The sequence below is a fragment of the Erinaceus europaeus genome, chromosome 12 (genome assembly GCF_950295315.1).
Source record: "Erinaceus europaeus chromosome 12, mEriEur2.1, whole genome shotgun sequence".
NCBI lineage: Eukaryota > Metazoa > Chordata > Mammalia > Eulipotyphla > Erinaceidae > Erinaceus > Erinaceus europaeus.
The window spans coordinates 5,740,461-5,752,324 of NC_080173.1; the positions used below are offsets into that span (position 1 = coordinate 5,740,461).

General features: G+C 49.4%; 1 protein-coding gene across 2 annotated transcripts in view; it reads right to left on the minus strand.

Moving 5' to 3' along the window:
* Positions 1-10,801, minus strand: part of FAM20A (FAM20A golgi associated secretory pathway pseudokinase) — a 58,678-nt gene extending 47,877 nt beyond the window's left edge. Inside the window, exon 1 of one of the 2 annotated variants that reach the window (XM_060202644.1) lies at positions 9,732-10,801. In XM_060202644.1, the coding sequence (XP_060058627.1) occupies positions 9,732-10,162 (431 nt within the window). In that variant the 5' untranslated portion in view covers positions 10,163-10,801. The remainder of the gene's footprint in view (positions 1-9,731) is intronic. The other variant, XM_016188612.2, reaches the window with a different exon arrangement.
* Positions 10,802-11,864: the final 1,063 nt, after the last annotated feature.

The following is an 11,864-nucleotide window of genomic DNA, read 5'->3' on the forward strand; positions in this document are numbered from 1 at the left end:
TAGGGAGCACACAGAGACCCTGGCTTAGCCATAGCAACCCCTGCTCTGGTCCTCGGCAGATGCTGACCTGTGTTTTTCTTATGGTTATTCATTAAGCTTGAGCTGATGAGAGCCTGCAGATTCTGCTGAAGTAGGCTTGTGTATAAGCTATAAGCCCAGATGGGGATAGAATTCCAAACAACTGCAGCTTTTGTGGGGTAGAAGTTACTAAGCATAAGAGCATCCGTGTTCCTGCTAGTATAGGTAGGTACACACATACATATATATGCTTAGTGAAAACCACAGGATGGGGAGAAAAGGGGTAGGGGCTTAGCTTTCTGGTTCCCTGTCTCTTGACAACCTCCCTCCCCCCCCCCCCCCCGTTGAGATGTGAAATCAGGACAGAACTGAGTCTGAACGTCTTAATGATGCCAGAATCTAGGACTTCCAGTCCCTGGAGCCTGACTTGGAGGCCAACAACTGGGGGTAGCCAGTGGAATTTGGCTGGAAGAGGCTGAGTTAAGGCCAGTTTTATTAGACTTGCTAGTCCTAAGCCAGATACATTTGGGAAGCCTCGGGAAACAGAAAAGGTTGGAGGGTTCTGGTTTCTAAGAAACCAAGTGCCTTCAAAAGAACTCAGCAAAATCTGGAGCGCCACAGAGAAATTCGAAGGGTGTTGCCATGGGCCAAATAGACTGGGGAGTTGGATCACAGAAAACAAGGGAGCCGGAGAAGGTATGGGAATTTTGACAAGCTTGGGGAGATTGATTGGTTAGAAAAGATCTTGGCTAGCAGAAGAAAACCAGAGTTGTTCAACCTTGGGAAATTAAACACAGTTCTTAGGTAATAAAACTGTCTTATTTTATTTTATTTTATTTTTTTGCCTCCACGGTTATTGCTGGGATTCAGTGGCTGCACTATAGACTAAGAATCTATTGCAGCTATAGACAAACTATTGTATTTACTGCCAACTGTAAAACATTAATCCCCCAATAAAGAAATAATAATAATAAAAAAACCCATTGCTCCTTGCAGCCATTTTTTCTGATTTTTTTTTTTTAATTGGATAGGACAGAGAGAAATTGAGAGTGGAGAAGGACATAGAAATGGAGAGAGAGAGAGACAGACAGACACCTGCAGACCCACTTCACTGCTTGTGAAGTGTCCCCTCTGCAGGTGGGGAGTGGGGGCTTAAACCCAGATCCTTGTGCTTAGTACTATGTGCACTTAACTAGGTGCACCACCACCTGACTCTACACAATTGTCAACATGTGGGTCAAGATTGCTAGGGTGTAGGCAAGAAAACAGTGTGGCTAGAAAGCCATTCATGGACAACTCAAGTAACTCATCGGGGCAGAGTGTCCCTGTTCCATCAATTCAAATAGGACTTTGATATTTCTGGCCCATTTTCTTTGTTTTAAATTATCTTTATTTATTTATTGGATGGAGGCAGCCAGAAGTCAAGAGGGAAGGGGGTGATAGAGAGAAGGAGAGACATAGAGACACCTGCAGCCCTGCTTCACCACTCGCAAAGCTTTCCCCCTGCAGGTGGGGACTGAGGTCTCGAACCTGTGTCCTTGAACATTGTGACATGTGTGCTCAACCAGGTGCATCACCACTTGGCCCCTTTCTAGGCCATTTTCTTCAGGGGTTGAGTACTTAAAAAGTCCTAAAGGGAGAGTATTTACCCCCACTCACAGCTTCTTTTTTTTTCACTCAGAGTTAAGAACTATGCACGATTAATAGTTGCTTCTGCTTCGATCCTCTGCTCCTTTGAACACTCAGATCCTCGAGGGAGTCACATTGATCAACCAAGACCCTTACTAACTGCCATTTCATCTCAGGGTTTTAAAAATTGAGATCACTGAATCTCTGCATTCAAGTGAGGAAGTCCATACTTTCTATTTTTTTTTTTTCAATTTTTATTACCTTTATTTATCTATTGGATAGAAACAGCCAAAAATTGAGTGGCAAGGGGATGATAGAGAGGGAGAAAGACAGAGAGACACCTGTAGTCCTGCTTCACCACTTGTGACGCTTTCCCCCTGCAGGTGGGGACGGGAGGCTCAAACCTGGGTCCTTGTGCACTGTAACCAGTGCACACCACCAGGTGCGCCACCACCCAGCCCCGGAGGTCTATATTTTCTTTAATCTCGAATGCAAAATTTGCAGTCTATGCATCTGTTGATTTTTCTGTGTATCTGTTTATTTCATTGGAAAAAAAAACCCAGTTCATTATAGTTGCAAAGTGTCAGTTAGGTTCATCAGGATACTTTGGTCTCAAGTGACAGAAACCCAACTCAAGCTAGAGAAAACAGGGAAGGGAGATAGACAGCCCAAAGCAACCAGAACACTGCTATTGGCTCTCTCCACTTTTCTTTTGCCCTAATTCATTTTCCCACTTTAACTCTCTTTTATAATTTCATTTCCCAAAAGCCCCGGGTTGGGGGGGGGGGGCGGAGAAGAAAGCAGAAAGAAGTTTCTAATTTTCAGAAAGAACACTCATTGGCAAAGACACTGATCGGTCAGGTCTGGAGCAGAATGTGATTGGTCCAGCTGTGAAGAGGTTTCTGGTCCCTTAACCAATTACTGATGTCAGGGCTACATCCTTTCTTTGAAGTCACTTAAAATACACGGAGTCCTTCCTGCTACCTGTCTCACCTCCGTTTCTAAATCAGCAATGAAAACACCAAACCTTTACTATAGTCTGAGCCTCTTGACTTCCTCTTCTTCAATCAGTTAGAGAAAATGTTCTCCTTTTAAAGAGCTCATGTGACTACCTAAAATAGATATCCTAGTACTTTTCCATCTTAGGGCCCCTATTCTTATCTTCTCTATCTCTACTCTTCGGTTCTAGTTTATTGAATATTTTGTCCTGCTTAATATCTTACTGCCTTTCAGCCACCAAATTTCAGGTGCTACTATGATGCCATACTGACCTCCCTGGGCAGACAACCTCACTAATGTGTCCTGAAACCCCATTTCTTCAGAGTCCTGCCCCACTAGGGAGAGACAGAGACAGGCTGGGGGGTTTGGAGCAACCTGCCAGTGGTCCATATCCAGTGAAGAAGCAGTTACAGAAGCCAGACCTTCCACCTTCTGCACCCCCCAATAATAATTTTGGTCCATATTCCCAGAGGGGGGGAAGTGATAGGGGAAGATGACCCAAGAGCTCTGAACCTGAATTCCACTGGGGTCTGAAACATTTGTCGCTAGTAATCTTTACTTTTATACCATCACTGAAAGGGGAGCAAACCTGGAAAACACCCAAGGAAGTCAGTCACTGTTTCCCTTATTTAAGATGAGAAGAGGTAAAAGGAAGAATACTCAGAAGTAGTAACAAGTATAGTGTGACTTATAATGGAAGTGAAGGTAGGACCATGAAAAAAAGTGGGAAAAACATATATATATATATATATATATATATATATATAGAGAGAGAGAGAGAGAGAGAGAGAGAGAGAGAGAGAGTGAAAGAGAGAAGGGTATACAGAGTTAGATGATCAACCCCTATCTGTGACCTGGGGAAAACTATTGCAGTTCTTTTACTGCAGTATCCAGAGTAGCATTTGATTAAATAAAGAGGGTAAGGTGCCCTGGGGTTGGTCCTCTGGTGGTGCCATCTTGGAAGTTGTGAGGCTGTGAGTGCACTGAAGTTTCTGCCATGTGTCAAGTCTATATCAGATAGGAGGACTGTTGAATTCTCAGGACTGATGAGAACTTGGGGTGGGAGAAGGTTAAGGGCTGACAAGAGCTGACAAGTGTCCTCCTTGTTGACTGAGAAACTTCACTTTCAGGTATTTGGAAATAGGATGTGCCTGTCTTCTTTGTAGAACACTGACAGCCTCCTTGATTTAGCGTGGGGACTGGGCTTTGGGATGAGGAAGAAGGAACCTGAAAATGGCCTCTAGATAAGTCCTCCCAAGATACTATCTGCATCTACTGCATGAGAGCCTTGGTTTGAGAAAACTTTTTTTTTTTGTGGTGGTTTCTGAAAGCTTTCAGTTCTTCCAACTTCAAGCTCAGAAATTCAGAAACCACCAAAAAAAAAAAAAAAAGTTTTCTCAAACCAAGGCTCTCATTGGGAAACATAAGAACTAGAAGATGATATTCACATTCCCTCTGTCAACCACATACAAGTAAGTCATGGTTGGGGTCTGTTCTCAAACTGTAGATTTTTTTTTTTCCTTTTCTTCACCCACGATCATTGGCAGAAGAATCAGGCAAGATTCCCAGGGCCTCCTGACTTAGAGAAAGACAATGACCACCATCTATGAGTAAGAACTTTTTTAAAAAAAATGTTCCCTGAGGGTTGAACTACCTGCCTCCAAATAAATCCATGTTCCAAACAGTCTGGGCTCAATGTGAGATAAGCAGGGAAGAGATACGACTATGGAGGTACAAGAATGGGGGGAGGAGGAGGAAAACACTAAGACTGTATTTGTTATTCCACAAACACTACGGTGGGTTGAAACTTCTCTTTCGAAAGCTCTTGAACTAGACAATCTTATTTCCAGACAAATTCTTTTCCTTTCCTGGCACCTCTTCCCATATATGCCTCAGCTTCTGTATCTTCTCAAGACTTCCCCCAGAAAAAGGGAAGTCAACTGACTTCCCTTGAAAAACTGTTGCTTTTGAAAAACTGCCTAGTCTCTTTGCTGGGATATTTGGGGAGACCCAGGGCTGGGTTTTTGTTCAGTGACAGCAAACAGAAACAGGGGAAGACAAGAGCTTCTAATGGTGGGAAGCGCGCACGCACACATACACACACACACACACACACACACACACACACACACACACACACACACACACACACACACACACACACACACACTTGTCCTAAGTGCCAAATCTGTAACTGCAGGAAAACAGAATCTTCCCGACACTTAAGGAAGACGCCAAGCAAGAAGAGCCAAGTGTGGAGAATTCAGGTTTGTGTCGTGGCTGCTAGGGGTTTAGCACTAGAGAGTCATGCTCCTGCTGGACCTTGTCTGTTAAGACCACAGAGTAGGGCCAGCAAAATAGCTCACTTTGCTATGTGTATAACTCAGGTTTAAGCCTGGCTCCCACCACACTGAAGGAAGCTGTGGTGCTGTGTTCTCTTTCACTCTTGCTCTTTCTCTTCCTCTGTCTCTATCTTAAAAATTAAAAAGAAGGAGGTGGAGACAAGAGGGTAACAGAAGAATTGGCCCAAGCTAGATGAGCAAGAGGACAGACCAAACTGATCAGTTTTGCTATGTCAAAGAGAAAGTATTATCTGACTTGGGCAACTAACTGGTAGACAGGAAGGGAACTCTGAGGTCGGTCTCTCAAGTGGCAGGGAGAGAAGTACCATGCTTAGTTAGTTATCTGTGCTCCCTGTAAGTCCAGCTTTCCATCATTACTTTGGAAGGGAAAGACTTCCCCTGGCTTGGTGATTGACAGTCTGAAATAGTGAGACTGCTTTTCCCTAGCTCCTAGGCTGCCTCCCTGTCACCATCTCAGACAGGTGCCTAATGTGTCCTCATGCTCGATGGAGCCTGGCACCAGCTGCCTCTCTCTGATCAGCAGCCACTGACCCTGATGGAAATGGGTTCCCTGATGCCATTTCTAGTTGGGTTGTGCCACATTTAGCAACATGTTGCAGGGGACAGAAGGAGAAGGGAAGGAAGGACAGCAGGACGTTTGCAGAAAACCTACGTGTCGGACAGCCCCGGGAGAAACCATCTGACGTGGTATGTTGTTCACATTCAGCTTAACTAAATCCTGGCATCGAGTTCGTCAGTATTGACTGAGGACCTGAGACATTCAAGACCATGTGCGCCTGTCAGCTTCTACAGTGTGAAATCAAAAAAGAAAGTGCAGGGGAGGGGTGTGAGGAGAGGTGTAGGGATGGGACATTAGGTAGCCTTAATTGGTAAAGAGCCCAGGTTGTAGCAACATCCTTTCTGGGGGCCAGGTGGTGGCACACCTGATTCAGCACACATATTACAGCGTGCAAGGACCCAGGTTCAAGCCCCTGGTACCCAACTGTAGGGGGAAAGCTTCAGGAGTGGTGAAGCAGGGCTGCAGGTGTCTCTCTGTTTCTTTCCCTTTTTTCTCAATTTCTCTTTGGCCCTATCTAAATAAATAAATAAATAAATAAATAAGAAAGATTCTTTATGGCTTAAGAGCATCCTTGCTTATTAGTGTGTTGGTTAAAAAGAAATCACTCACTCAGACAAATGGTCTCTTCTCGGTGAGTGGGGAAGAGTGCTGACTTGGCTGATTCTATTGCCGGCTTTTCTCCTGGTATGGCAGATGGCTTGCCGACACAATTACTCGGGATAGCAGTTAGCGTGAGGTAACTCTTGGCATGGTGCACCCACAAATGCCCAAGGCTTTCCTATCTTTAAATATTGACTGGGTTGTGGCAACAAACAAGGAAGGTTTGTGCAACAGATAAACAATTAACAAGGTCACTCACTACTCTTTCTGTCTATTCTAATTCTAATTCTGCACTGAGATGTGGTGCCTTTAGGGGCTTGCACATATATATATATTTTTTTTTGCTGGCCCAGCGTTCACCAGCTGCACACCCTCAGATCCACAGCATTCTTTCACTTGAGGTAAGAGAGCTTCTGTCTCCCAGTGCAACTCTGAGCATGAGCCAGGTCCACACTGACTAGTGAGTCTTTCATGTTGCACATCTATCTATCATCTATCTATGTATCTATCTATCTACTCTGTTATCTATCATCTATCTAATCTGTTATCTATCTATCATCTATCTATTGTCTATCTATCTGATAGAACAAAATGAAGTTGGGGTGGAAGGGGGAGACAGAGAGAGACAGAGAAACAGAGACACCTGCAACACTATTTCACTGCTCATGAAGCTCCCCTTCTTTGGATGGGAATGGGGCTTGAACCCGGGTCCCTGCACATGGTGATGTATCTGCTTTACTAGGTGTGCCACCACTTGGCCCCCATGTGCCACTTTAACCCTGATGGGACACATATGCTCATTAATATTGTCAGGTTGGCACAGTTCGGTTTGGTTGAAGGTGAGGTGTTCTCTGTCTCTGAGGTTCTGTTTCAACACTCGGACATATACTGGGGCCCTGTTATAGCCTACAGTTCTCACCTGAGATCTTTAGTATTGGAAAGAAGTGACGAGTAAATGTCCCAACTGGCCCATTCAACCAACGGGGTGGGATTGCACAGAGGCAATGTCTCTCAAAACAGCAAGGTCACCAGCCCCCATTGATTCACCCTCTGTTAAATGACCAAGGTAATTTCTGGTTGTGTGAGTGTGTGTGTGTGTATGTGTGTGTGTGTGTGCAATGCATATACATTCATACGTATATATGTATACACACAATAGTACAGAAGTAGAGTTTAGCAATGACTAGAGGACAGGTTGGTGAGAAAGTTTTTTTTTTTTTCCCCAAAATATTTCCCTGAACTTTCTGGACCAAAGTATTATAGGCACCTTTAGCAGCCCAGAAATAGACCAAAAGTCAGGCTAGTATACATTTACAGAAGCAAATGGTTTGCTCACAACTTCTCACTCTCAAATCCATAACAGACAGATGGAGAATATTTCTGTTGTTGTTGTTGAGGGTTTACTGATTTCAGCTGTCCTTTTCAGATATAAAGAGAGAGACAGAGACAGAGGCAATGAAGTAGAAGTAGAGAGGGAATGACACCATAGTTCCAAAGCTTTCCCCCACTTTGGTAGAGGGTGGACTCGAGCCTGGGTCTCATGCATGCCAAAGCAGGCACTCTTAAAAATGAATATATACAGAATTTCCTTTTCCCTTTCCTTTCCTTTCCTTTCTTTTTCCTTTCCTTTCCTTTCTTTTCCCCTTCCCTTCCCTTCCTTTCCCTTCCCTTCCCTTCCCTTCCCTTCCCTTCCTTTCCTTTCCTTTCCTTTCCTTTCCTTTCCTATCAGGGTTTTTTTTTTTTTTTTTTTGCTGGAGCTCAGTGCCTGCTCCCAGCAGCCACTCTTCTTCTTCTTCCTCCTTTCTTTTATTTGATAGGAGAGAAACTGAGAGGGGATAGAGATGTTGGGGAAAAGAGAAACAAGGCACCACTGGTGAAGTTTCAACCATGCAACGAACCCCAGTCCTCTATAGGGTGAACTACAGCCTGACCTTTGTAAAGAGAATGTTCCAAAGGCAAAAATCACCTAGTTTACTGATCCAGACTACCATGCCATTGATAACAGAAAGGCCATATTATTGAGAATCACAATATCTGAGAAGCAATCTCAAACTGCTTTTTACTGCACACGATTAAAACCACTAATTGTATACAATAAAACTACTTTCTTTCCAGTGTGAAACCATTAGTCATGGACTAACAATTGGATTTCACCAGTGATTTTAGCCAATTACTCTACACTTCACATTCAGAAGCCCCTGCCCCCAGTCAGTCTGGGCACTACAGAGTAATGAACAGTTAAATAGGACTAGCAACGAATTTCTGTCCAGATTTATAGCCTACCCAACCTCTAGAGGTACTATAAAATCACTTGATGACATCTCCTCTTGAAATCTCTTGTATGAAGAAAAACCATGGGTGTGGTGCAGAAGTGAAATGTTATTTTGAGCCAACATTTCAAAACAACAAGCTCCCAGCTCCTGGGAAGGCTTCCTTTCCCGTCTCAGTATTGATCTTCCCAAACCTCGAAAGCTCACACCCCATTTACAGAGACATCCGTTTAAATTTTATCCTAAATATGTTTTTTTCTTCACTCTTTGGCATAACACTGAGTTAAAAAAAATCCCAGCAAGATTTTTTTATTCCCTCTGTATAAGCATTAAACCTTAGATCCTAGTTAACCCGAATCACCAGCATCATAATAAAAGTGTCTTCAAACTGTCACCCCCCCACCCCCCATCAAAGACAAGTCAGGTGATCCAGTCAGGAAATGACCTCGTATTTTCTGCCCCAGATGGCCTCTGGCGACCTCTGAGAAGGCGAAAGTTCCATCCTGAGCTGTGTTTTTAGGGAACAGCCTTGTTTTCTGGAAGGCGCCCATGTCTGCCTCAGGAGCGGTGGACAAAGTACTTGCTAAGCGCACCGAGCCAGCCCTGGGGCAGCTCTGCGTGGAAACTTCACACCCAACAGCAGTTTGCACGCGCGGAAGGGGAGGTGGTGGGGGCCTGGGGGGAGGGCTGGGATGGTGGAAGAACAGAAAGAGGCTGAGGAGCGCTCCTGGAGCTCAAGGGGGAGGAGCTGAGACCATTTCTTCGAGGAGCTGCAGCCTCGAAACTTTTCTCCTACTGCCAACTAAGATACACTCGGGACTGAATTCTCAAGTCCAAAACAGCTGATGGGGGCCGGGTGCGGCGCGCACTCCCAACCAGTTCCGGGGCCTGGGGATCTGGGGATCTGGGTGGGGGGCGGAGAGCAGGAAGGGGGGACCTGGGAGGGAGGTATTGGCGGACACCAGGGGAGCGGAGGATCTGGGCAGCCGGGGAGCAGGAAGAGGGGCCAGGGAGCAGGTTGGGGGTGGGGGTGTCGGGGGACCCGAGGGGAGCGGGAAATCTGGGGATCTGGGGAGCCGAGATCCGGGGGACTGATGTACGGGGAGCTGGGGGGCCGGGGGTCCGGGAAGCTGAGGGACCTGGGGGCCGCCGAGTCGGGGGTCCGGGGATCCCAGGGGAGCCGGGAATCTGGGGAACCCGGGATCCTGGGGGGTCCGAGGTTCAGGAAGCTGGGGCACCGGGGGTCTTAGTGTCGGGGGCCTGGGGGTCCCGCGCAGCAGGGCCCGCCCTCACCTGTTCCAGCGGGCCACTTTCCTCCGGTAGTAGCGCAGCGCCTCCTGGCTGTCGAGGAGCAAGTGTTCGGGCCCGAGGGCCGGCGGCTCGTCCGGGGCGCGGTACAGCGGGTGGGCGAAGAGCGCCCGCAGCCTGGAGCCTGGGCCGCCCCCTCCCCGCGCCGCGCCCGCCCCGGCCCCGACCCCGACCCCGACCCCGGCCCCGACCCCGGCCCGGGACAAGTTGTGCGCCGCGGCGCGCGGGTCCGAGGAGGCTGCGGCGGAGTCGGGGGCCGGGGAGGAGGCGCGGCCGGCGCAGGGGCAGCCCCGCAGGCGCTCGGGGGGGCTCAGGCGGCGCCGCACCTGCGGCCAGAGGTGGAAGTAGAGGTCGGCGGAGAGCAGCGCGCCCAGCAGCAGCAGGCTCCGCACACGGTCCCGGCGCCGCCCGGGCATGGCCCCGCCGGGGGGGGTGGCGGGCGTGGCGGGGGCCCCGGGGGCGAGGGCGCCTCGGGCCGGGGTCGCCGGGGTCCGAGTGCTTCCAGCAGAGGAGGGCTGTCGCCCTGGGACTTGGGGACGGAGCGCTGGCGCAGTTGGCGGGCGTCCTGCTCCGCGCGGGGTGCAGGCCGGGGTGGGGGGCGGCGTCCCCCGCGCCCCCTGGGCGGGCACCGTCTCCCCCCTGCTCCCGGGCCAGGTGAGGGCCCCGCGGCGGAGAAGCGGCGGGGCGAGGGGCGCTCGGCCCCGGGGGCGGCGGGGGGCGTCTGTCCGGAGGATGCGGGCGCTGGGCGGCGGCTCCCGCGGCTCCTTCGGCCCCGGCTGCTCCGGGCTGCGGGGCGAGCGGCTGTGCGCGCCGGCTCCGGGAGGCAGAGGTGCCGCGGCCTCCCCGCCTGGCCCCGCGCCCGCGCCCGCGCCCCCCGCCCACTCTGCGCTGGCACCTGCCCCTGGCGCGGCTCGCCCAGCTACTCCCCGTCCCGCTGCGGGCGGCTCTGCCCTCCACCTTGTCACCCCCTCTCCCGGCACCCCGCGCCCGCCTCCCCTCCCGTGTCCTGCTCAGGACTCGGGCACTCGTGCGCTGTGTGTGCCTGCAACTCCTGTCTCCTCCTCTCCCCTCCCCTCCCCTCCCCTCCCCTCCCCTCCCCTCCCCTCCCCTCCCCTCCCCTCCCCTCCCCTCCCCTCCCCTCCCCTCCCCTCCCCTCCCCTCCCCTCCCCTCCCCTCCCCTCCCCTCCCCTCCTCTCCTCTCCTCTCCTCTCCTCTCCCGTTCCCTTCCCTTTTCCTTTCTCTTCTCTTCTCTTCTCTTCTCTTCTCTTCTCTTCTCTTCTCTTCTCTTCTCTTCTCTTCTCTTCTCTTCTCTTCTCTTCTCTTTCCTCTCTCTCTCTCTCTCTCTCTCTCTCTCTCACACACACACACACACAGAAACAAGATCCCTGAACAACCTTCTTCTGTAAGATCTGCCAGATGTTTCTGTGTGTCTGTGCTCACGTGTGCTGTCTGTCCTGTTTCTTCTGCGTGAACACAGAGCACTTAGATCCCCCACACCTCCGCTTCAGGGGTGCCAGACACATAGTAGGTGCACAGGAAACAATCCCTCCCCGCCTTCAATAAATGATAAAGTTTCATTATTGAAAAATAAAACAGCACCCCCCCCCCCGAATCTTGGTGATTTCCTATTCGGAAGGGTTTGCTTCTGACTGTTCCTGGCTGCACTTTATATGTAAAGAGGAAATTCTTCTTTCCCTGAAGAAGGGAGAGGCCTTGTATGACCCCACTCTGAACTTCTGCCTTCAGTTCAGTGTGAAAGTAGTCCACCCAAATGAATCACTGCAGGACACACATAGGCTTTCTCCTGCTATTCTGTGAGGTCATCTTCACCCCCACTACCCCGTTTTCCTGCTGAGGCAGAGGGAGGGGGCCCTTGATGGCCCAGCCCCACCCTGAACTGGCTCCTCAGTCGAAGGACCTGGGAAGGATAGTGATGGAGTTTGGGGAGGGAGACCCATCTTTGCCTGCTAGGCAGCAAATGCTTGTTAATCTTTTTTTTTTTTTTTTTTTTTTTTTTGCCTTCAGGGTCGTCACTGGGGCTCGGTGCTGGCATCATGAATCCACTGTTCCTGGTGGCTACCTTTTCCATTTTTGATCGGATAGGACAGAGAGAAACTG